General features: G+C 32.6%; 1 protein-coding gene and 1 long non-coding RNA gene across 7 annotated transcripts in view; one reads left to right on the top strand and one right to left on the bottom strand.

Moving 5' to 3' along the window:
- The window catches only part of LOC109537911 (forkhead box protein P1), a 164,978-nt gene that overhangs the window by 17,653 nt on the left and 123,145 nt on the right, over window positions 1-24,180 (top strand). For 5 of the 6 annotated variants that reach the window (XM_019904862.2, XM_019904863.2, XM_019904861.2 and 2 more), the window contains exons 1-2: window positions 3,831-3,918; window positions 4,079-4,186. In XM_019904862.2, the coding sequence (XP_019760421.1) occupies window positions 3,880-3,918; window positions 4,079-4,186 (147 nt within the window). In that variant the 5' untranslated portion in view covers window positions 3,831-3,879. Of the gene's footprint in view, window positions 1-3,830; window positions 3,919-4,078; window positions 4,187-24,180 lie in introns of those variants that run through there. The other variant, XM_019904866.2, reaches the window with a different exon arrangement.
- On the bottom strand, window positions 17,492-18,169 carry LOC125502615. Its single transcript, XR_007280381.1, has 2 exons — window positions 17,999-18,169; window positions 17,492-17,848 (listed from the first exon to the last, which is right to left on the bottom strand). It is a non-coding gene; the product is annotated as an uncharacterized LOC125502615 (long non-coding RNA).

The following is a 24,180-nucleotide window of genomic DNA, read 5'->3' as shown; positions in this document are numbered from 1 at the left end:
TATTTTCAACTTTAGAATTTTAATCAATTGAAAGTTTTATTGGACTATAGGTGTAACTGTATGTGTTTGTTTTAAGGTTTACTCTGTATTCGGTTTGTTTCATCCCTTGCCAAATGCAGAAATCACAGGCATTTCATGTTGGTGGACGAGAAAATTTAAATTTTGAAAATGACATACAGAAAAAAGCACTACCAAACAAAATTATTTTCGATGAACATGAAACTTTCTTGAAATGAAAGTAACTTGAATGTTATACTTTCGTAAGTTGCTTTAATTATGCCTGTTTCCGTCCTTATGTTTTTATCTAAAACTCATATCTACTACATTATTTGGCTCGTTGTTGCTTGCAGGTTTTCATGATTATAAACAGGTCAAATTGTAAAATTTGGAAATTGTGGATATTTAAGAACCTACATGATATAGTATGAACCCAAACAAACTACATATATCGATCGTAAATAAATAGTTACAAATTCGATCGGTTGAAATTTTCTGGAGCATCCAAACTTTAGTCTATGATACTTGATGATCGATCACCTTCAGCCATAAAATCGAACTTCTAGTCATTCTAACTCTCAAGTGTGTGTTTTCCTTTTCTGAAAATCTGATCAACTTTGTTGATAAATCTGCAAGGCGGAAATTGATAACAAAACTCCAAAATAGACATCGTTCAACCTAAGCATCTTCGGCGATGAATGATGTCTTTGAATATATTAAGTTTTATTTGTCATCCTACTTAAACAAATTGTGACACCCTCATGCCACGTGAACTTTTGAGCTATGACTACACATAAAAACCTGGTCGTAATATTTTTACCTTAACAACATTAATTTATTTAAGTAAACATGTGAATATTTAATTATCTTGGTAACAGCTTTACTAAAAAGTTCATATTTATTCTTGTATACATACACTGAAGTTACGTAAATATGCCAGTTGCGTCTTATATAAGCGAAAGATTGCTGTAATCTGCAATTATTAATTTATCTAATATTCAGCAGTTGATTGTGTTAAATTTTTAGTTAAGTAGCATGAGCTTTTTACAACTCATATCGTTGGCGCAGAGAGTTTGAAATATGTATAAAAATTAAGCGAATAAAATATTTAGAAAGAAAGGGCTTCACGTTTCAACCTTTGAATATATGTATTGAAAGAAAAACCGCTGCACAACAGCGATTCATTCATGATGTGTTTATCATTGATCTTTCAGGACAAAAACAAAATAATTGACATTTGAAATATGAAATTCGAGAGAAAATAGAAGTGGTCGGCTACTGATAACTGATTGTTTGCTACAAAAATATGCACTGTGTCCACGATAAGAAGGGCTTGTGTGAGGATATCGGAAAGCGCAAATGATACGAAGTTGGTCAAATGAGGGAAAGGCTGCTAAAAGACAAATCAAATAGGCATTTGGATTATTCAATACGAATTTTCGTTGATGACTTGTTTCAATTTCTTAGCGCTCATATCAAAGTGCTAAAAGCTCTAACATTTATTATTCTTTTAGACATCCAATGTTTATATTCTATTTATTCAGAATGGTTTCAGCAAATTTGGAGCAGTGACAGTGTACAAGATTTTCATCGAAACGTTTCGCAAGCACGAGTGTCGTTTGCATCCTCAGAAATGTTTTGCTTTAAAGCTTAGTCCAATGTAAACTTTCGAACGAAACACATCTAAGTATGCAAGCTCTGCTTGTAAAACGTAATAAAAAAATGTTTTTCACGACGACTTGCAAGTCACAAAAATACAACAGCTTCGAAATTTGTAGTTTTTGTAAAATGAGCGAAAAAGGATAAGAAACATTTATTGAGCAAGCAATAATAGGGTTTTGAAGGGAAATTCATCGACATCATTGAGTAGGTATAATAGCAAGGAATAAAAAAAAATTAAAAATAAAGGTATAAAAAGGTACATTTTTGTTAATATTATTATTTTTACTCGAGAAGGTACTGAAAAAACTTTCAAATTTTAAATATATTTGTTAGTAAATCCAGTAGCCTTTAATTACACGAAGCACATACTCACAAATACTGCGGGAATTCGCAATTGTAAAAAACTAAATATGTAGCTGAATTAATTAGTTTGGTTCCTGATATGGCTAACTTTTTTGCATATGCATACCAATACATATTTGGAATATCTAGGTTCAGTAATAGAAGAGTCAAACGAAACAGCTCTAGATTTATGGATTAATCTCTCCATTTATGGAGAATAACCAGATACTTCTTAGTTATAAATAATAAGACTAAAGCAGGGATATTGTTGTGATGTCTTCGTTTCCATGTTGCTGCTGAAGAAAATAATTTTTTACAACGGAAAACTTATTTGCAAGAAGTTTCGCAGAGTAAGCCATTGTTTTCGCCAGTCTTTTTTGTGGAATTTGAACCCCCATTTAAAATATTATTCCATATAAAGTAAATATTAAAAAGTGAAGTAAAAAGCTCGTCTAGTAAAAAGTAATGTAAGTATTACTGTCAACGATTGGAATTTGATTTCAAATAATTAGGAAACGTTCAGGTATATTGTCGAAATTTCTCTGAGAATAAAGGTGGAAGTTCTGAATTATTAATGGCATACTTAAGAAATATAAATACATAATCAGCAAATATATACGTATTCCTCACGATTACGTGAGTGTTTTTAATTGCTGGTGCAGTTCTAAAGGTTAATAGTTTTTAGGTTTGCTCATTGTTCAAAATCATATCCTAAATTTTATATTTTATCTTCAAAATTTTACATTTAATTGCGACATTTTGCTGGATAAACTGAACATGAGTCACTCTGTAGTTACACGCGATACAAAAAAATATAAAATATCATTCTTGTTAAACAAACAGTTAAGCAAGTAAGAGATTATTTTTAAATTTCTATAGATATGGTTTCCTTTTGGGGAATGTTTTTTGTTTTGCAGGTTATTTATCAGTTTTTGCTTCAAATGTATATAAATACGTGTCCTTAGCGAGACTTGAAGCAAAACGTTGACACCTGCGAATAAAATAAACAAGTCGCCATCGTGCTTTTCTTATTAACACCGAACAGACATAACTGCTCGATCAGCTCTTTTCCTGCTGATCTTTGCTCTACGTACTGCTTAAGAACAACATGTTGTTAATTTACTAATTAACGTTTATTTTCTTCGGCGGGCCAATTTACATTACTTGCATTTTCTTTACTACATATGATCGAAATAGTGCATCGGCAAATCGCAGTCGGATGCAAACGTACTTAACACAAATTAAAAAATAGATATAGTAGCGGGAACACCGGACAACGCATATTCCGGAGCGAAACCGGAAAAGAGGATTCCCATATTTTATAACCAAGAAAGGGCGCGTCTACAGAGATGAAATTATAATATCTTTTCGACTAAGCGCAATGTCCCGTATAAATTTGCTTTCCGACATTAAACTTATAAAATATAAACCTTAGGTTAGCATCATTCGGCATTATTTCAGCCCGTTCTGACGCTTTCGGAGTTTCAAAAATAGAAACTCGCAAGATAATAATTTAGAACCACTGAACATTTAATTGAATCATACAATCAATTCACCTACAGCGTTATTACGGTTATTGTCCGAACATCGCTGTTACTATTATAGCAGCTAATTATTCGAATAAGACTGTCGACCCGCTGATAACTGCTAGAGTAAACATAGTAATTGTTTGTTTAAAAATTTGAAAAATAACAAATATAAATAGTAATTCAATTTGGATCTTGAGGGACATGCTGACGTTCTTTGTTTGCACACGTGTGTGTTTTGACATCATGTGCAACTTTGATAGTATATTTTGCGCATCTTTTATATATCTCGTAGCATTTTAAGATTATTAGAAAATGTCTTCATCACTACGAGGTTTGAAACCGTTTTTAAATGTCGAGTTTTTACGTTTTGATATACAAAACTTGGCAGGTATGCACATTAGTAAGCTTTTAGTTCATGTTGTTTATTATTTACATAAGTTATTTTAACACTCTACATTGTTAATATGCAAATTTTACTGAGTTTCAATAGTTTTTAGATCATGGTCTGATCGCAGCAACTTGCCAAATTAATCTTAATTGTCTTACAGGGTCACATAGGAGAAGTGCCCTACGAGACAGCTGTGGGATGGTCAAAGAATCACTATCCAGCAGCCACGAGTCCTTGGTCTTCTCGAATCAGGCATTCTCAATATAGTGTAAGTGTTTCAAAATTTTAATAACCGATGATTCTAACTACTCTATATGGAATGACAAGCTGAGCGTTGCTATTCTATTAATTTTGTAATTTAATTTTTGTGATATATTTGTATGAGTACAAAATGAAACTAAATCCTTATATTTCCGTGAAATATTCTTGTGTCTATATATACAAGGCGATCCAAAGTGAGTTACAAACGTTGCGAGATGGCGTTTTGCTGGATAATTTTCATATATACCGAATAAACAATAATACGTTGTTATTGTTTCATACGTTGATATTCTTGAGATTAGAATAAAACTGACTCTCAACTCATTGTTTCATTCGAAGCAAAGCGACCGGTTTTAAGATATGTTCGTTATTTCACAACATAAAAATGCCCAAAGTACTCGAAACGGCAAATCGAGCCTCAAAACGAATCAACTTTTGAGTGGCAATTTTTTTATTGTTCTCTAATATCGCTAATACAGTGGGACCTGATTGGAAAAGTAAATGTCGTTAATACGTTGAAATAATTAGAAACTTTTCTGCAGGCAATGGCTTTTATTAATTATGCTTATCTATAAGCAATTGATTCAAAATCCATTTTTTGAAACATGACAAATTAGAAAATTTGACTGGGGAATTCAGCCGCCCGTTTTCGTCAAACGCTTTATTCGAATTTGATTTTACCTCTTCTTGATTCCCCATTTTCTTTAGTGTTTTGTTTTCCTCGGCTTGGAAGATACTTCCAAATTAAATATGTTGGTGCAAACGCACCCTCTCTCAAGCAAGCATTTCCCAATTTAATTTCAAAAATGTTTTTGCATATAGCACAAGAATTAAGACAACATTTACATATCTATCTACATGTTTCAAGTTAATATCAGATGCGCAATCTATTGTACAATAATATCGCTACTATTACTAAAGAATTAGGTATAGCTTTTGGCAGTTTGTGACCTGAACTAATCAACATCATGTTAATTACGTGGTTTATGTTTAAAAAATCACCACTTTGGGCAATGGGCAAATTTTATTTCCGTATTTAATTATCTGGTAGATAAACGCAAATGAAACGGATATATACTAGCTATCCAAAATATAGCTCCATTGCTCAAATGGTTTACGAGTCGTAATGCAGTGAATATGAAAATTTCATAATTAACTATTTAAGTGATAATTGTGATGAACTTGTCAATTCAGGTAATTAGCAAATGTTATGAACGACTTGTGAAGTGTGTCTGTGACTTTCACCATTTATCTGTGCAAATTGCTCCGATTATTCGTTCGGGAGTTGAGATAAACTTCCATATATACATAATTCTATTTTGCAAAGCGCTAAACATGATATTGTGGATCACTAATAAGTTTTCAAACTGCTTGAAGAAACTGAAAGTATTTTTCAATAAACACATATAAGTATTCCTGTTTATAGCCGTTTTATTGCTACGATCAACTTAATGATGTATTGAAATATTTTGATCCATAAATTTGGAGTTTAGCAACATTGCTTTCTCTGGTGTTGGACATTTAAACATTTTTTACTTACGTGTTTTCCAACATAAGTAGTGTTCAGTTGAATAATAGTGAATAAAGTAACGGTGGATGATCTATTATACTTGAATATATTTTAGTTTTTGACAATTATCTGAGAGTTTAATGTGTAGTTAGGTATCTAAGAAAAATGAAAATGCGAGTTCCACAACACGTTTCATTTTGTATCTTTTACAGCATTTGTTATTGCATTGCAATAACTAAATACATTTAGAGAATTCTACTCTTTACTGTCGAATTTCTGCAATTGCACATTTTATGCCACCCAGCAAGACAGAGAAGCAAGAGAAATTCACAATAATGTTAAAATGATTCACTCAAATACATATGTGACGAATAAGAGTTTTTAATTTTAAATTGTTATATGTATATTTGTTTAAGATTTTTGCTGGTACGATTTTGTAAATGTTTTCTCGGTTCGGCCGAAGTCCCATTTATCTGGGTTTGTAAGCAGTCCCAAACTGGAAGCCCATTAAACATATGTAATCAGAAAAGCAATATTGCAAAATCGAAGCGGCAGAAGTACATAAATAAAAACATGGATTTAAAATGTTGTTAAACAGATAATTTCACCAGAGAGTTTTAGCACACTAGCATATCAACCGCTTGTATTCTACTAACAAAACAACTACTTCAACTCGAACATTCTGTTACATCAACTTCAAAATCCATTGTTAGTTTGACAAGTATCACTTACCTTTTATACCTTCTTTCTTGTGAAATAGTCTTGACCAAAAACATTCGGGAAAAATTTGCGAGACAAAATATTTCACTAGTGACTTTTTGGAAATTTCGACAATTTTTACCAACTACGAATGTCATTCACACAATTTCCAAGCAAGAAACTTTTATAGCAAAAAATATTTAAATAATATTTAGAAACATTTCGCCAGCAAAGTATTCTCTCTTATGATATTATCATCGACGAAATGTTAAAGTTATTACCTACTGACTTTTTTAAAAAACTGGCTGCTGTCTGTATAAATTAGTATCTCGAGAACTGTTTCCTGTTTCCTTTCTGTCATTAGTCCTATACACTATACAGGGTGTGACTCAATCAACAAAGCTATAGCAGGTGTTTTAAGAATAATTCTGATAACAAAATGCATATGGTCGACTTACTTTTGTTTTAAAGATATTAAAGAATGGAATTTTATTGGAAACTCAAATGAGAAGAATTGGAAACTCAAATGAAAGGATGACGGCCACTGCACGCAGCGGCATTAGTTGTAGAAACTTGTTTCTCCTTTATATCTAATTGAGAAATCTTGCATACATTGATATTGAACAATATTTCATCCCATAAGGGTTCATTTAGTTTAAATTTTATTGGCATTGACAAACACTACTTATTTAATGTACCACGTGCCTACTGTGTTTAAATAGTACTACACTTTAAATCTGTCTTTAAAACTTAAATCTAGTGAAACATCAGTCACTTTGTAACCAACACAATAAGTTAAGAGATTAACGGAGGTCCATGGAGCTTTGTCTTTGTGTAGTTACACTAAATTATCGCCATAAAGTATCGACAAAAAGAAGAACGCTGGAAACCGTTTAGGCAATTACTTTTAAAGGACCTTTGGTTGGGAGCGCCGTAAATATTGCAACCCTTGTTTGTGTTTACGCCATAATGACATCATAATAAGTTCGACAGTCTGGGCTAGCCCCGAACAACAGTGAAAAAGCATTCTTTCGGAGATTTAAAACCCAAAGGGCGGCTTATATTGCCATTTTTTCTTACTGATTTTTCGTTTTTGTGTGGGCTGACAATCTTTTATACGACTTTAGATTAGGCATTTGTTATTCTTGGTTGGCAAAATGGCACTCTTTCCGCCGTTAAAGGCCATACGTTAGAAAGGGGATTATCAATAATTCAGATACCGATAAACATTTGTTTATAGTACAATATTTACCGTTATTACATATTTATATAGCACATGATTACATATTTAGTATCAGATTTGCTTCAGACGCATTGGCAATTAGTTTTGCTACAAATGCACTTTATAAAATTCTCCTATTGTATGTAATGAACCTATATTTTGTATATTTAGATGTTTTGACCCCAATAAATAATACATTATGGCTTGAGCTACTATGTATAATGCTAAAGTCCCATTTTGTTAATGGGAATTGACAACGGCCAGTTTAGTAAAATATATTTTCATCAACTGATTCGTTAGTAAATTTTCATATTTATTTCTAAAGTGGTTATAAATATAAAGTGGTCTTATCACAACCGACCTTGGATTGTTTACAACTATTTATCGTTAGGGAAACAATACGACTTATCCTACTTTTCAAATAACCGAATACTCTGGTTATCTAACCTTATCTCGTCGAAATTAAACGCTCATTTGATTACTACTTTTTGGTATGTAACATAAGATATTTCATGACTTTAAGCAATTCGTTCACTTAACACTGTAATTGGTTCTATCAGGATCGGACCTCGCATATTCTGAAGTGTGATTTATATTAAACGCAAATTTTGGTGACTTGATAAATTCCTGATTTTGTTTTAACTGGTTCTAATGAATCAACTCTCCACTTTAGATCATTGCATATCTAGGTAATCCAGTTCGCTATCATTTACTCCCACTTTGACATAATTAAATAAATAAATTTGCTATCTTTAGGGTTTATGTTCTATCTAAAAATACACAACTGATAATTATTCATCGTGCTGTTTTGTCAATAAAGTTATTTATCAGGGACGAAGTTTGAAGTGTTAATTTTACAACAATCAAATTTTGTTGCAATTTTTTACGTTTGTAAAAAATAAAAATCATCCTCATTTTATTTTGTTTGAAGTCGCCACATAGATTATTTGTTTATGTTTGGCATTCCACTAATTAAATCGCCGGCTGATTATCTTGAGGAAAACAGATCGTACTTTACGTTGTAACTGAATCGGCATAATTCAAATAACTACTTGCCGAATAAATCCTACAGCGGCAAAAAGCCATGAATCTTATTATTAATTCCTATGTTGTTCTGTTCGAGAACCAGTACACGACTCATAAATAATCTTATACAAACAAATAGCCTGAGGGAATCCTGTTAATTATTTATTGCAACGTTCAGTTTTACTGTGCTATTTTATGAAGTTTTATAAGTTTTCATTGTGCGTGGTTGGCTAAACAATTTACATGAGATAAATATATACATTGATAAAACGTTTTGATTTTAACATGATGTAGGTATCATCATCAATCAGTTGCCTTCGACGGATCCTACTTTCTTGATATGTAGGTAGGATACAAAATTGTCAATTAATAATGAGATATAAAAGATTTGAGTCTAGAAAATTAAACACTATATTAACTTTATGCCCGAACGAAACATTTGGGGATTGCCTTTGTTGACGAAAAAATATCCGTTTTATTTGATATTTATAAACGAAAAGCGAGGAAAAGCTTTGCACATCGTTTCTTTGAAAAAATTGCCAAACTGTATTTTTTCTCATTTTTGAAACACAATATCTATGTAGTTGAAAGTGGAAACGTTTTTGAGCTTTTAGGCAATCGTGGCAAGGTTCTTTCCTTTCTGAAAAACTAGTAGCTCCCAGTTTCCAGCAATAGTGGCGATTTATCCGCCAAACTATCTTTTATTTTTATTCGGCTTTTTATCTTTACAAATTATAGCCAAATGCATCCAGAAAATGTTTAAATTAACTATCGCGTTTAACTATGATTTATGCGAGGAAAACGTTCTAAAGTTGGCCAAAAATTATGTAGAACATTCCTATTTGCACTAAGAAAATCACAATCATTTTTAATTAAATAAGAAATGACCAAAATGTGCCCAGAAAATGACAATGAAAAAAATTGTAGTAAATACTAATGAAACAATCAGTTTGGCCAATTTGGGTGTAATGTTTCGTGAATTTAAGAACATCTAACCTCTAGTTCGTCTGTTCAAAATGTTAAAATGTCCTGTTGGCAGGCGTCGTATAGGTGCTACTGCAGAACGATCATTGATAAATCTTATTAATACTTACTAACAAATGTGTGGAAGTTGGGCGCAAAAATTGTTCCAAACGTGTACGAAGTTAAGCTTGCGTGTGAGTGGTGAAAATCGTGCAGTTTCGAAGTCGAGCAGTTGAAATGAACAAAATGATTTTGAAGAGAAAGATCTGTGCTTATAGCAACTTCTGATAATGTATTTGCTGGATTTCATCAAGAACAACAGTTTTGAGTTTCTGAAAATGTGGAAAATTTTGCAGCAGTTTAGTGAAAGTAGGTACTGATGAGGTTGGTGAAGCTTATGAGCTGACAAACAATAATCAAAATAGGAGTTCATCCGATTCTGACGAGTGCCCAAAAAGACAATTATTCATTTTATAACATAAATTAAGAGTATAATCTTTTAATATTCTCTAATATGGTTTATGGGAAAATTAATCACATATTTTATTACTCTTTTTATTACAGTGAACTAAATTGAGACGACCAGAAAATACCTAGATTCAGAACAAGAACTGGCCAAGAACCAGTAACTATTCTATATTAAACACGATTTGCCCATGTAATGTAAGTACTAGACATTTTCTAGTCATTTTTAATAATCCCTTCGAAATCTTGGCCTAAAAATTTCTAGTTGCACTAGACCATTTTAATTACTAGCAAAATGTTAGAAAAAACGTTTGATTATTGTAAGATTCCTGACTAAGAAAAATGTCCAATTCTTACTACAAAACTACTTTGGCTTTCTAGCAGGGATCGTTTATGCTGCACAACCTTGTTGTAAATGCTCAGCCATTCAATATATCGTCCGAGCTTGGCTGGATAAAGGTAGTACCCTCTTATTTGTGTAATATGGAGTGCTTGATTCACAGCTATCACTCAAGCAGCTCTATTAACACGCAGCACTTCTTTCGGCAAGGAAATGGTTTCTTCTCAATGTATTTTTTATGATACTGAGGGTTTCGCAAGTGCAACATTTTGGCGCTCTCAACATCAGGCTCACCAACTTTGTTAAAGTGTCTTAGTTATCTTGAATAGGTATCTCTAAAAGAGCTGGTTGGAAAATCTTGTGAGCTGGTGATTAACCTTACGGGCATATTGCTCTTGTGAATCTAAGAGGAGTAAACTTGGCTCTCAAATAGTCGATAGTTAGCGATATTTGCTCTTGGTTAAAACTTCACTGATATGCTGGTTGCAGGCATCAACGACTAGATTGTAGGTTGATTTGTTTTTGTTGGCTAATAACTAAAAATGGATTTACTTGAAATCCGCCAGGTAAAAATATTGGCATAGTTGTATATTTTGGTGCATAGTTCTACTTGTTGAGTATAATGGTTTTCCTTTCAAATAATTTTTCAATTGTTAGTAAATTTTACATTTTCTTGAAGGTTGCTCCGGACTAAAATGTCCACACTGAAGCTATGAACAGCTATGTGCACAGGATACAGGATGGCGACAATACGAAAAAAAGTTCCAAACGCATAAATCGAAATAATTTTACTGATGGAACTATAAATTGGCCACGATAATTAATTTGCAAGAATCCGCTATTATCAATTTAAATTGAGTTTGTAACGCGATCCCATAAATACCTGCATTTCAAAGCGTACGCTCAATACATTAGCTTTCTTGCATAACTGATCAACTTCGCTCCATAACCTCATTTCGCAACATCAGTTTTCATTGTCTGCTAGAACTAATGTTTTAATCCCATAGCTTGATATTAGAAAGGAAAGTTCAGATATTGATGGGGTCACTACAGTTGTACATCCAATGGAAATTATCGATAATATTTCTCACATTTTATCGAGTAAAAACCGTGGTCATTTTTCCAAGGTTTTTTTTCTGGCCGACCCTTCATTTTATCCAATTTTGACTTTTCAAACTAATTTTTCAGAAAAATGTTTTTAAATTTGTTCGTGTTTATACGTAAATGATTAAGAGTGCGGCCGTGTATTTACACTTTTCTACTTTGAGATGTATGGAAATGAGTAAAGCTAGCATAATTGACCCTGATTTAGTAAAACCCAGTAGTTTTAAACTTACATCAACACTTAATAACTTTTTATTTAAAAAAATTACGCGTTTATAAATATAGATATTCAAATGAATTTCCAAGTGTTTTGAAGAATTTTGAAAATCTATAGTGTGCAGAAGTTCGATTAAAGTTCCTTGAAAGCGTCTAAGCGGTTATAGAGCTGTTAGTAGTTTACATACATTATTTTCTTATCTAGCTTTAATGATATTTATTGACTTTTACATAAGAAAGTAACTCATTAAATTTTTTGAAGCTGATTTCCTTACAAATTTTTTTTTGGTTTTGGTAAAAATGAGCAAATCTCCTGAAATAAGAAATATTTCAGAAACATGGAGTATACATTTTCGGATGAGATTAAGTTAATCTACAAAACTTAGAAAGCTATAGATTTGACCATTTCTCAGTCATATATCATGGTACAGCGTTTTGCCTGTCATAAGCAAGCACTTCCAGGACAAGTTTCAGACCTATTGGTCCTCATCAGCTGAATTTATTTCACAAATTGCGCACTCCCAAAGTTCTATAATTTAAAGGGGTGTTGAATGAAAGGAGGCTGCGTTGTGTATAGATTCATACTAGCACAATAGATAGTTGCTAAGACAGTTCTTCATCGGGATGTTTGATGAAAACCCTTTGAAGGTACGAGTTTTTCGATGTATGAGTTGCAAGCTAAGAACAGCGGATGATGGCTGCTAATAGCTCCAAAACCGGTTCTGAGAGTGCTTGTTTGTGGCGTATCCAAAAACATGTACTTGCACCAAATGTTTTAATGTTGTTTAATATCAGTTCTTTTAATTTCCTGTTGAATGATGTTGTATTTATTTGTTGCCAAGTAATTTTCGAAAGTATGGTTTCGGTTTTGTCTTGTATCATAAGGCAATGCTAAATTCTCCTTAGATCTATATAGTTTCGGACCACTTCTGTTTTTTTAGTTTGAGTTTCATATGTACTAGAAGCCAACGAATGTTATTAAACAATTTTCATTTATTGATTCTCAAATGATATTATATGTTTTTATTAAGGCAAACACATAGGGAATGCATTTATTACAAAATAACGATCGGTCGGAATTATTTTATTTTTCCACCATTAATGGGTTCAAGTTTATAAGCTGGTACTACAATAAACAATGTAAATAATAGTTTCGACACTTAGCTTATTTGTTTCGGCACGAATTGTGCCTAATAAATAAAATAATTTCGGTTAATGGCAAACGTCAGCGTATTAGTGATTGTGTGTGCTACTTGGCCCCTCATCTGAATTTAGGACATTTTATTTGTAGTTTTGCTTCAAAATTTACAAATATGTTTTAAAATTGTTTCCAATTGATATATAGATGGCAATAATTTAAAAAATAGTATCAGGTGTGGATGATAGGATATAGTTCATTTAACGACTATTCCTAAAGCCGTTTTTTGTAGTTTTGTTTTATTGAATTAGTAAAGAAGGGAATTTATCTCAGATTGTGAGTAATCATTTACGGGTTAGTGTAATTTTATAATTACAACTTTATAAGTACATAGTTGATAGTTATTATTTGACAAAAAATCAGATCAGGGTGTTCTCAGATTAATATAAATGCAAGGTCATTTTAGCAACTCCATTTTGTTTATGTGTTTTGTAAATTGATGGTGGGTTTATTAATGATTATTTACTGGTATACAGTCGTATCAGTGTTTACTGTCAACAATTTATCATAATTAGACCATGTTTTTGTTTTCCATTTTAGCAACTATCATTCAGTGACGTGGGATGAATCTTTACAATTCAGATCTATGAGAACTAACATGCAAACTAATAGTTCAGATTGTTAATTAATTGAAATACACAAGTAGGATTAAGATGGTGCAAAATATACTTAACTGTTATCAATAATACTACGTCTAAAATAATCGATTTTTTCTGGTGGCTGCTTTCGAAAACAAATGTACCAATTACAGTAAGCCATTGTAAAATTTCAAAAGTTGAGTTACCTATTTGTCCAAATTTCATTTGCGACATTTTTATTCATTAAAACAGTAATTTTCAATTGTAGTAAATTAGAAATATTTTCTTCTATATCAGGTCAGGATTTGTGCGCCATGTTAATAGTGGTTTCGGCGACATAAAAATTTGTGCTCAGTAGTTCAGTCCATTCAATTATGAACCTCTGTATTTGTGTATTAAAAATCAAGAGAATTTGCACTATGTTGAATATTGGTAATGCCTTTTAGACGATAATGCTAATTCAGTTTGACCTTATTGACCAGGCGACATTATTTCGCAGTTAAGTACCTAACTTTTAACTAAATTGAACTTCAATATCGAAATGTTAAAGAATTGTCTCAGCTGAAACATGCCAATTTCTCTCAGTGGAAAACAATATATTTTCAATTTTCGTAAAGGAAGTCAAATACAACACTAAAGAAAAACATTGCAAAACACACACTAGCTGAATTATGATGTTTCTTGTGGACCGAAGGCTTTTAAGTAAGTAAACGATCGAACGGTCCTGACATTGATTTTGGACAATTTCTGAGAATCCGAGCATAAACCCTTTTCAAAGAGTTTATTTTTTCAAACATTTCCTTCACTATACTGTATAATTAGACAAATAATTGCGTAATCTACTAATCATTTAGTCGTAACTTTTCAGCTATATACAACTGTGCGTTAACGTGATAGGAAAACATTTACAACACATAAAACTACCTCTAATAAAATGGGCAATAAGAAGTGAAATCAGTGCGAGAGGAGGAAACGGAAATATGCTCTCATTGTGGGTCATTTTGTATCTAGTGCTCTACAGGATTACTCCTTGTAGGTGGCCCCTTAACTAGTGGTAGAACATATTGTTTACTAATTTCGATTTTGAATTTGAAATTTTCATTATTTTTCTTAATTTTGATAAACTGTATATTTTCAAATTTTTTCTCGCTGCAATAGAAAATCGTCGTAACATATGCGTCATCCACGGACTCTTATGACAGCAGCCATTGGTCTTACCATGTTTCTAATCATGTTGTCAATCATTTCGTGTGGCAGATTCTCCCAAATCTCAATTAGAGCAGCGTTTACATGCTCGATATTTTAAGCAGCAGAAATTTTACATCTTAGACCTCGACCAATCATATTCCATAAATGTTTACCATGGCCTCCATGTCTCCCATCGCAAGCTGTGAAACATGGAGGCCAACCTCCTGGTTCTCAATCCGATATGGTGCGTTATCATGCATTAGCAAGAAGTTAACTCTGATATATGGGGCGAAAGGTATGACAAGGTCTTGAAGCTGCTCTTGTGTATACTGCTTTTCATTTAACACGCCATTAATAATCATCGTATAAGTTAGTTGGTGCCCCAAAATATATTCTACCCCTAACCATAACGAAGAATCTACCATAGGAGAGAGTAGGATTAAAAATGAATTGCTTGTGTTGTTCTCCTTTGCGGCAAAATAATCTTCCTCTGTTATCCATCCAATTTACAAAAATACGGCGTTTATCTGTGAACAGCACCTTGGCCCCTCCACATAATTTCGTCATAATAAGTCTTCGAAAGGATGGTGCTTTTGTGATATATGAGCTTTTGATCCAAGTTCATCGAGACTTCTTCTAATTGTAAAGAAACTTATCTGAGTGTCACCAAAAATTATTGGCAAAATTCAAAGAGAAGATTCCCTAAATCCCTGTAATTTTTGGTGAAAGAAAGTCGAATTTCAATTTTATTATTAAGCATTATTTTGAAAAGGTCTCAGGTTTGATTGGTAGCCTAATGGAAGACGTTAATTCTATAGACAGTAATATAGCTGAAGCAGTAAGAACTTACGCTAACAAAGGGCTATATACACTGGAAGATTGGCTCCAGGAAGATAGTGGACGACAATAGATGTTCGGGTTCCAGACACAGAGGAACATGCGTTGGCGATGATTGAAGCAGAGCCTTCCAGGGGTACGCGAAAGCATTGCACAAGAACTGACATTTTCCCAGACATCAAATAAATACCGGGGAAGGGCGACATTCCTGCCACGTCAGTAAGATACACAGAACACAAGGACACATTAAATCAATGGTGTACTGAACACCGGTTCAAATTGAAAAAGAGTTAAGTCACAAAATACGAGAAGCTGTTGTTTGGAGTAGAAGACAGAAATATATGTTTATTTGTAACCACACCAATTCGAGGTTATGATAACAGTACAGAATAATTTCTCGATTACAATATCATACTCGTTAATTCAACGAATCGTGTTGAATTAACCCTGTTGATTTTTTTGTGACTTTCTATATTTTTTCATCGTCACCGGAGTTTTTAATAAATACGAAGCAACAGGTATTTACCAAATGTTAATTTGGCAGATTACCTTGAAACATGCAGCTGCCGTCTTTCTGATATAGTTTTTTGCAATTTCTCAGCGTTTAATATCAATTTTGTTACTATTTTTTCAGTACTCCTGATACACGGTCAGGCAACACCTCCAGAGGAATGACACCAATTTTAAATAACTCTGTATTACCTTCAAATAATACTTTTTCCTTTACTTCTGGAGGATAATGTTCAACATAAGAAATATGATCGGGACGTCGTGTCAGATATGTATCGATAAATTTACCGCGTCAGTGATATAGAAATTTCTCTATAATAATGATACTGCCGTAGTAAGAACAACTTTCTCAACACCTCAAGTTTAATTGCAAATTTTTTTTTAGAGGAATAGCCAAATACTATGTTAGTCGCCAAATCTAAATTCACCATAATTAAACTGTTTCGCATATCAATTATAAAGCAAATATATCCAAATATTAGGTTTGCTCAAGCATAGAGCGATAAGCCGTTTAACTCGAATTTATAACAGCCCAAAAAGCTTCCTGATTTCAACTGAATGTTCAACCTGAGAGGCGTGCAACTTCCCCTAGAGGAAAAGTTAATTCCGAATATTTTACAGATATAAACCCGAAAAAGATAAAAGAAATGACTTTAAAATTATATACAGTCTTTAAAATTTCCTTTGTGCCACAAGGGTCGGGAAACAAACATATATTTTCTTTTCCACGGTTTTTCGTTGCAAGTTTATCGGTTCGTCCTAGTTTAAGAGAGTTGTAAGTTGGAATATTGATCGCTTTTGTATGCGTATTTATTCCTTCATCATATTTGATTAAAAATAGACACTAAATTAAAATTGTAAACGCGAACAGCTAATTTGAGTAAAGTGTTAAATTAGCTATCGTAGAGAGAATTAATGGAAGTTTTTTTTCGTTTCGGCAAAGGTCAAGTTATGTGCATAAGTACAAGTCTACATATGTATTAGTATGTTGTGCGTAAACAAATATTTCGTGTAAACAACTATGTCATTATGTAATTTTGATGGAAGGGAGCACGCAATTGAACATCTTCGCTAACTCGTAACATAATTGATGTACCGTTGCTAAACTAAAACAAAACCTGTTTAGAACTGTTTTATTTGAATTTCATTATAGTGCCATACCATTGATTGCACAATCATCTGTTAAACAAATGTTCAGGAGCCATGTTAATATAACTACCCTTGTATCGTTTTCTTTAAAAAGACGTATAGGTGGGTCCTTAGTAATCCCACGCCTTCCATAATGCTCAACATTTTATACAATGCTACTTTCATAATTCATAACATTGTTTCCTTAAAACCATATTCGCGACAAAAACCCTGCATATTGGAAACTTCGTAACCTTCTAATATTTCTAATTTTGTCAAGTCGAATAAACAAGTGACGTCACATTATAATAAACAAATAAACACGATGTATAGATAAAATGTGTTTATTATGCACGGTCTCTGAATATACGGCTATGATAAACGACTTACGTCCCGAATTCTGTCCTTTTCCCACTTATCAATATTATGTAGTCCATATTTGACTTCTTAGCCCTCCCATTACAAACTAATGTGGGTTTATTTGTGTCTGTCGCAGTGGCGGAACACTTTTAGTGATACACATTGAACTTATATTGCCTATAATGTTAAGAAAATATTTATTTTTATTTACTTACGAATTCATACAAATTTATTGTTTGTGCCTAATGGGACTGGCAATGATCTGTACGGGAAACTTGTTACCACATTCATGGCAGTGTAGGGTGTGATTTTCGATCTTATCAGCCTCCAAGTTGTTATAAATTTTGATGGTTAGCACCCGCTCTTACTTTAATAAATCTATGATTCATTTAACACATTATGAGATAAGGTGTTAGTCATATAGTTGGGTTGCTAATCGAAAATGCTGTCAAGAAATAAATTAAGAATACATTACTTGGACACTCTACGACACATAAGAGGTGATCCTGTGACTGCTCCAAACTCCATCCACAGGTCGAATCTGATTTGATGTTAGGTTTATGCAGGTGGAAAAATGCCAACATTGCCTTCCGTACGCAGTTTGGTCGAGAAAAACAACTTGAGATTCATCACTCATCTGCCATCAACAATTTGAAATTGTTGTTTTTCAACCATCTGCTTGGAAATCTTGACGTTTCCATGAGTAGAGGTACTCCGTAAGTTCGACAGAAAAACTCAGGAATTTAGCAATAAATATCTTTTGTAGTATTGAAATTGTGAAGGCCATGTGTTTTCTTGTATGTGTTTTTAAAGTCAAGATTCCAGATTAGAAATATCTTTGGAAACGCACTATCTGCTAGGCTATGGGAGTAACGGGTAATTTTTTTTGTGTTGATTGCCTATATGAATGTTAAGCCACTTCAGTTTCGTGTATTTTTATTTATACGACTGCTTCTGAATTTTTCGCATTTTAATATCGCAATAATATTTACTTAATAAGTAGATGAATTTTTAAGTTCTTTGTTTCAATGATTGTGTTTTAAATCTAGATTATTTATTATATTTTCTAAGTAAAGGAAGTTACAGACACTGAATTGTCTTAAGTAAATAGGTAATATATTTTTCTCGGTTTATTGATACGTAAAGTACCTTGAAATTTAAAAAATGTTTAAACATATTTTCTTGTAATTTTTAAGCAAAAAGTGGTTTCATTATTCACTTGTATCAAAATGTAACAGATTTATATCAGATTCATCATCGAGATTAAAAGTTTGAAAATTGTTGCTTTCGATTATATTTTATTGTCGCAATATAGAAAGTGAGCGTTTTTATAATATAATACTAATAAATATAAAAATGATGCTATAATCAGATGTTGCTTAGGTTCACTTGATGTTAGGATTTTCACTGAAATTACGATGTTACATGCATTGGAATACATATAATTTTGATTTTTATCCACATTACCACGTTCTGCTAGCACCTTAGTGTCCAGATCCAAGACTTTACCGCTACCGTAGTATTTTAAATCTTTTTCAGTTAGTTCATTATATAACACATACCCATGTCTGTTTCTGAATGAATCCACTTGTTTGCGCATTTAGTTTCCGCTGCATTACTTTAATCATTTGCCCCGGGCAATTGCACATAATTATTAATAACGACAAATGTGAAAATATATCTGATAAATAATTATATTTATAAAAAAAATTACTTTGAAATAAAGTACGCCAATGTGTTAACATAGCAGATGTATATATGTGCCTTAAAAGGCCACGCTACAGTTTATTTAACTAACATACAAGCAAACATTAGCAGAATCGTTAAAAAATTAGCGTTGCTTTTGTGATTTGTAAAATGCTACAGACTTGTGTCTTTATTGGATTGTTCATTAGTTCAGTTCATTATTGGAAATTTGTAATTTAACAGATACTAAAATTGCCATCAAGTAAATCATAAATAGAAATAATGTACTTGATCGTACTAGCGATACCCAAAAGTAACATAAATACGTGATTAATGTTTTATGAAATGTACAGGGTGGGTCAACGATAATTCAATTTCGGATTACAAATTGAATTGTTTTTTTAACTCACACCCTTTGTGGGCATTTCCATTCCAACCTTCTCGGACCTCAAACATATTTACAACCGCTTAAATAAACCAACTGTCTTAAATTGTACGTATTTAGTCCCTGAAATTTTAAGTAATAGAATATATTGATGTTTATTAAATAAATGTGTAATAGCTGTTTCACACATCTCTGATCGAGATGCGAAGCCATTTGCAAACATGTTTTGCTATGCAATAAAGTTTTTTAATCGTTTGTGGTTTCCGATGCTTTTCATCATCATCATCAGTCAAATCTTATTTAAATAACTCATGGCTAGTTCTAGCTTATATGGCTTGTGATTTGTGACCTACATTTTTTCTTATTATCTTTCTATATGAGGAAGTCTACATTTTATTCCAAGGGAAAAGGCTCATCAGAACCACGAGCGTAAAGGACTATAATATATTATTAGTTAAATCGTCAAATCATGAATTGTATATTTACAATATAGTCAGTTATATTTTAACCAAACGCTAATATCGTTTTATCACATTTATTTTGTAATAGGTTTTCAATAATATGCTCTTGAGAAAATGCCTATGCGTTTCTTCATCTTCTATCACCTAGTTTCATAATTTTTCTTTTTGTTCCAATGTTCCTCATTTTTATGTTACTCGTTAATGTTTTTAATTGATTTTACTGTGTACAATATACAATATTAATGTAACATGCCATCGTATTGATCCTAACAACATTTCATCGTAAGTAATAGCTAATTTATTTGCATAATTTTACCACTAATCGCAAAATAAATTTCTTAAATGAATGCATGTTATTAATTAAAAAATATGCCATCACTTTTCGCACTATACAAAATGAATGAAACAAGGCAATGTATATCGTGATTTTGATCACTTCAACTGGTCATCGTCATGCAGATATAAAATCCTACATAAAAATGTTAAAATGCAATTTGTTATTGAATTTGAAGTAAACCTGGTCTCATTGGCTTGTTTTCACTGAAAAATATATATCAAAATCAGCAAAGCTCACAATAGTTAAACTTCAATCTGTTAGGACATTTTATGAATTCAATAGAGTATCTTTAAGTTGCATCGCATTCGTCCAAAAATATATGAATTGAGGAGAAAACGTTTCCAACTGTGGAACTAATTGGCCCATACTTTCAGTACAGATCTAATACGATAAACGTAGAATTATAATTCGCAAGTGATAGTTACAGTGTCAATTTTTTAAGTCGATTCTTTCGATGCGAAATTCCGGTTAAAGTGAGAATTAGTATCCAGCCGTTATCCGCCGTTTGTTGTGAATGGTCATATAAGTCCTGATTGCTCCCTATTGTTTACTTGTTCTGTTAATCGATTGAGCTTAATTTGATCGACTCACTTAATACAATGAACTTTTTAGACATTGTTGTTGACTGCTGACATTAAGTTGGACTGGCACATATTTGAAATTGTGGGACACTTCAAAATAGTTGTATCACAAAAGTCAACATTATGTCTCTGTTATAATTATGTTTTGTATTCGTTTAAAGGAAACTTTTTGAGGTTGTTAATGAATGAGATGTATGGATAGGTTGCAGGTATAGAAAATCATGATCAGCCTGATTCGATTTGTTTTTTTTTTTAAATAATTATCACGACCCCAGCCTTTAGCAATTTTTTGGAAATTTTGCGATACAGTAATATATAGATATGCAACCTGCATTTGTAAACTTCCTGCAGAGAAACCCCTTTCATATCAAGCCAAACACGTAGGTGGATCCAAATTGCTTGATTTGGAGGCATTAAAAGCGCACTTTTGATTTATTGTGCCTCCTTAACACGTCTTTTGTTATTTCACGTATGTCGTAAACCATACATTAATGATTGACTAGCGTTTGTGAATATTGTGGCGTTTGTGAATTTTTTCTAATATTTTGTCTACATAACATTTTTAATCCCAATTTCTTCGATGATATTGTCAAACAGGTATATAGTAAATTTATTCTACTACAATAGCACAGAAAGCGGAGAAACGGAAATATATCTTATATAAAAACACATAAAAGTAAAGGGCCCTTTAAATGTCACCTGTATGTCTATTTCATGTATATGCTGCTAAAATTAATGCCAACTGAAGAAAATATGTCCTCTAGTATCAGTTTTTCTGTCAATTCGTCGGCAGGTGATATTTCCCTTAGCCAATAAAGTTTGATCGCAGGATTTTGAAGCAAAAATCTGCATAAGAGCGAATATCTCGCGGCCAGTACTTGAAACTTAAAAGAGAATATTCTTGGCCGTCGTCGTAAGGCAAATATTTCGGACGTTTTCCAAGTCCGAGTGTCCTGCATCATCAGAGATACTTGCTTGGAAGCTTCTCGTCTTATTGAAAGATGATTAGTCCAGTTGTGAACTTTCAAGCGACAATATCTGTGAAGAAATTTCATATCACGACGACCTAAATGTGTGAAAAATCTGCACACGTTGCAGTTATAATCAATGTAGATATTTAGTTAAATATGCATGTGGAAGGAAATAACATTCTAACAATATACGTACCTCTGGTGACATGTTGCCTTTGTTCATGGCAGAAATAATACTAGCTTCATGAGCCCTAAGGACGGCTTAAATATAGCCGAAACTTTAAACAAATATTAATTTCAGCCGCACGGTCTTGCGAGACTCTCGCAAGACTCTTGCAAAAGTCTTGGTGTTGCACGGTCTTGGTCCTGTTCTTGCATACATAGTCTTATGGTCTATTGGTCTTGCAAATCAAAGGCAGTCTTGCTCTTGGTCTTACATTTTTTGCAAGACCAAGACCAGTCTCACTCATCACTAATTCCTACCGTGATTGCAACATCAAATATAACTTTGTTTCAATAAAACACTCTAATTTGGCAACGTAATGAGGATCCTATTTGCTAGTGTATTTATCTTATTCTGATACAAAGACAACTGCCCCAAGTATTGCGAGGATACTAAACTTTTACGAAATTCTTTTTCTCATCATGTGACTGAACAAGCTTCCCCTGTAGCGCGCCATAAATTAATGTTTGTAAATATTTGCACATGACCCTTAGAGTAGTATTTCTAGTCGCTTGTATTCGTAATTTATGCAAACGATATTGGCAGAAAAATTGCTTGTCGTAATTGGTAATTATGGGTCGATGTTTGAACTGAATTTTACACATGTGTTGTTTAATATTCAGGTGATCTGCGTGATTTGCGATTCACAAGAGCAATAAGATTCGAAATTTTTTATTTTTTACAATAATTTCTGAAGAATTATTGTATATGAAACATACTAAAGTAGGAATTTATTGATCAAACACTGTTATTGATACTAAATATTGTTAATAACGAGAGTCGCTAGACTTCGCCATCCCGCAATATATGAGCAAACCTAAAACCAAAAGTTTAATCAGACTACTTCTGGAATTTATAAATATTTTTCAACATATTTATAGTATTAAGATATTTCTTAGCAAATTTGACGCCCTATTTAAACTCACCAAACGTTAAACAATAACTTTCATTTTAATTTCAGTATTTATAAGTAAACATCTAGTTATTTGCATGTGTAAGCCATTCCATTAATTTATGAAAGTAAAGAGTAGTCGGCAACTAAACAATTAAATAATGTGCCGCCAATGATCGCTACGTCCAAAAGGAAATAAAATATGCTGGACAGTCAGCGCATATGACAGGTGATGGGAAGAAATTCGAATACATACATCGGTTAATTTATGTAAACAATGAAAATGTGGTTTCGAAGAAATATTTAACAAACATTTGTTGTGTATATTTATCTAAATCTATACATGCCGGTTTCGTTTGGAAGTATAAATATTCCTAGCGAGGTTCAGTTTTTCTGCTTTTTGTTTAAGCACTAACTATGTTTGCTGTAAAGATGAAGCATACAGGAAAAACAAACAGCTATTAAAAATGAAATGTCATTTATAGATTCTCTAGAAAATATACCGTTTTTTACTGGCCTTTGAGCATCCGTCCTTTTATATTCTCGACGATCACTGTTTGAAATCATCTTCAAGATGAAACGATACTTGGACTCGACGTACTTCAAGAATATTGAAATATTACTCTAATTTATGCTTTGAAGATCTGCGATTCTATATATGACTAATTAAGGCGGTCTTGTGTTTAGATAAACCAATAGTTATATGAAGTGTCTTTCAGCATTTCTTCGGCGAAAATTCCCAGTCATGTTCATTGCTACGGAATGATGACTTTAATTGGAGTCAATTTGATATTAAACATATCGAACGGAATTTGCCTTCGAAAATATTTAAGTCCGTTTGTTTGCATGATGTTGAGAGTATCCAGAACACTTCATATGGCTGTTCAAATTCCGGGGGTGAGATCGTTTTTTTGCTATTGCATCTTGTAACTCATCTGATGAGGCAGATTTTTGCTATTTTGCAAAAATTGTTTGTCTTTTAATTTTGGAATATCATCCGTGTTTATGACATTGTACGTTTGTGCGCACACTGCTTTCAATAGAGTCATTTTTTAAACAATAATGATATGTGATTAATAATAAGGCTCTACTCTACAAAATCTATTAGAAATACAGCAGCT

This window comes from Dendroctonus ponderosae, unplaced genomic scaffold (assembly GCF_020466585.1).
Source record: "Dendroctonus ponderosae isolate FM_Combo_2020 unplaced genomic scaffold, Dpon_F_20191213v2 Dpon_F_20191213_1, whole genome shotgun sequence".
In the NCBI taxonomy this organism is placed as follows: Eukaryota; Metazoa; Arthropoda; class Insecta; order Coleoptera; family Curculionidae; genus Dendroctonus; species Dendroctonus ponderosae.
Note: the sequence above shows the minus strand (reverse complement) of the source record. Positions and strands in the feature narration are given on the sequence as shown.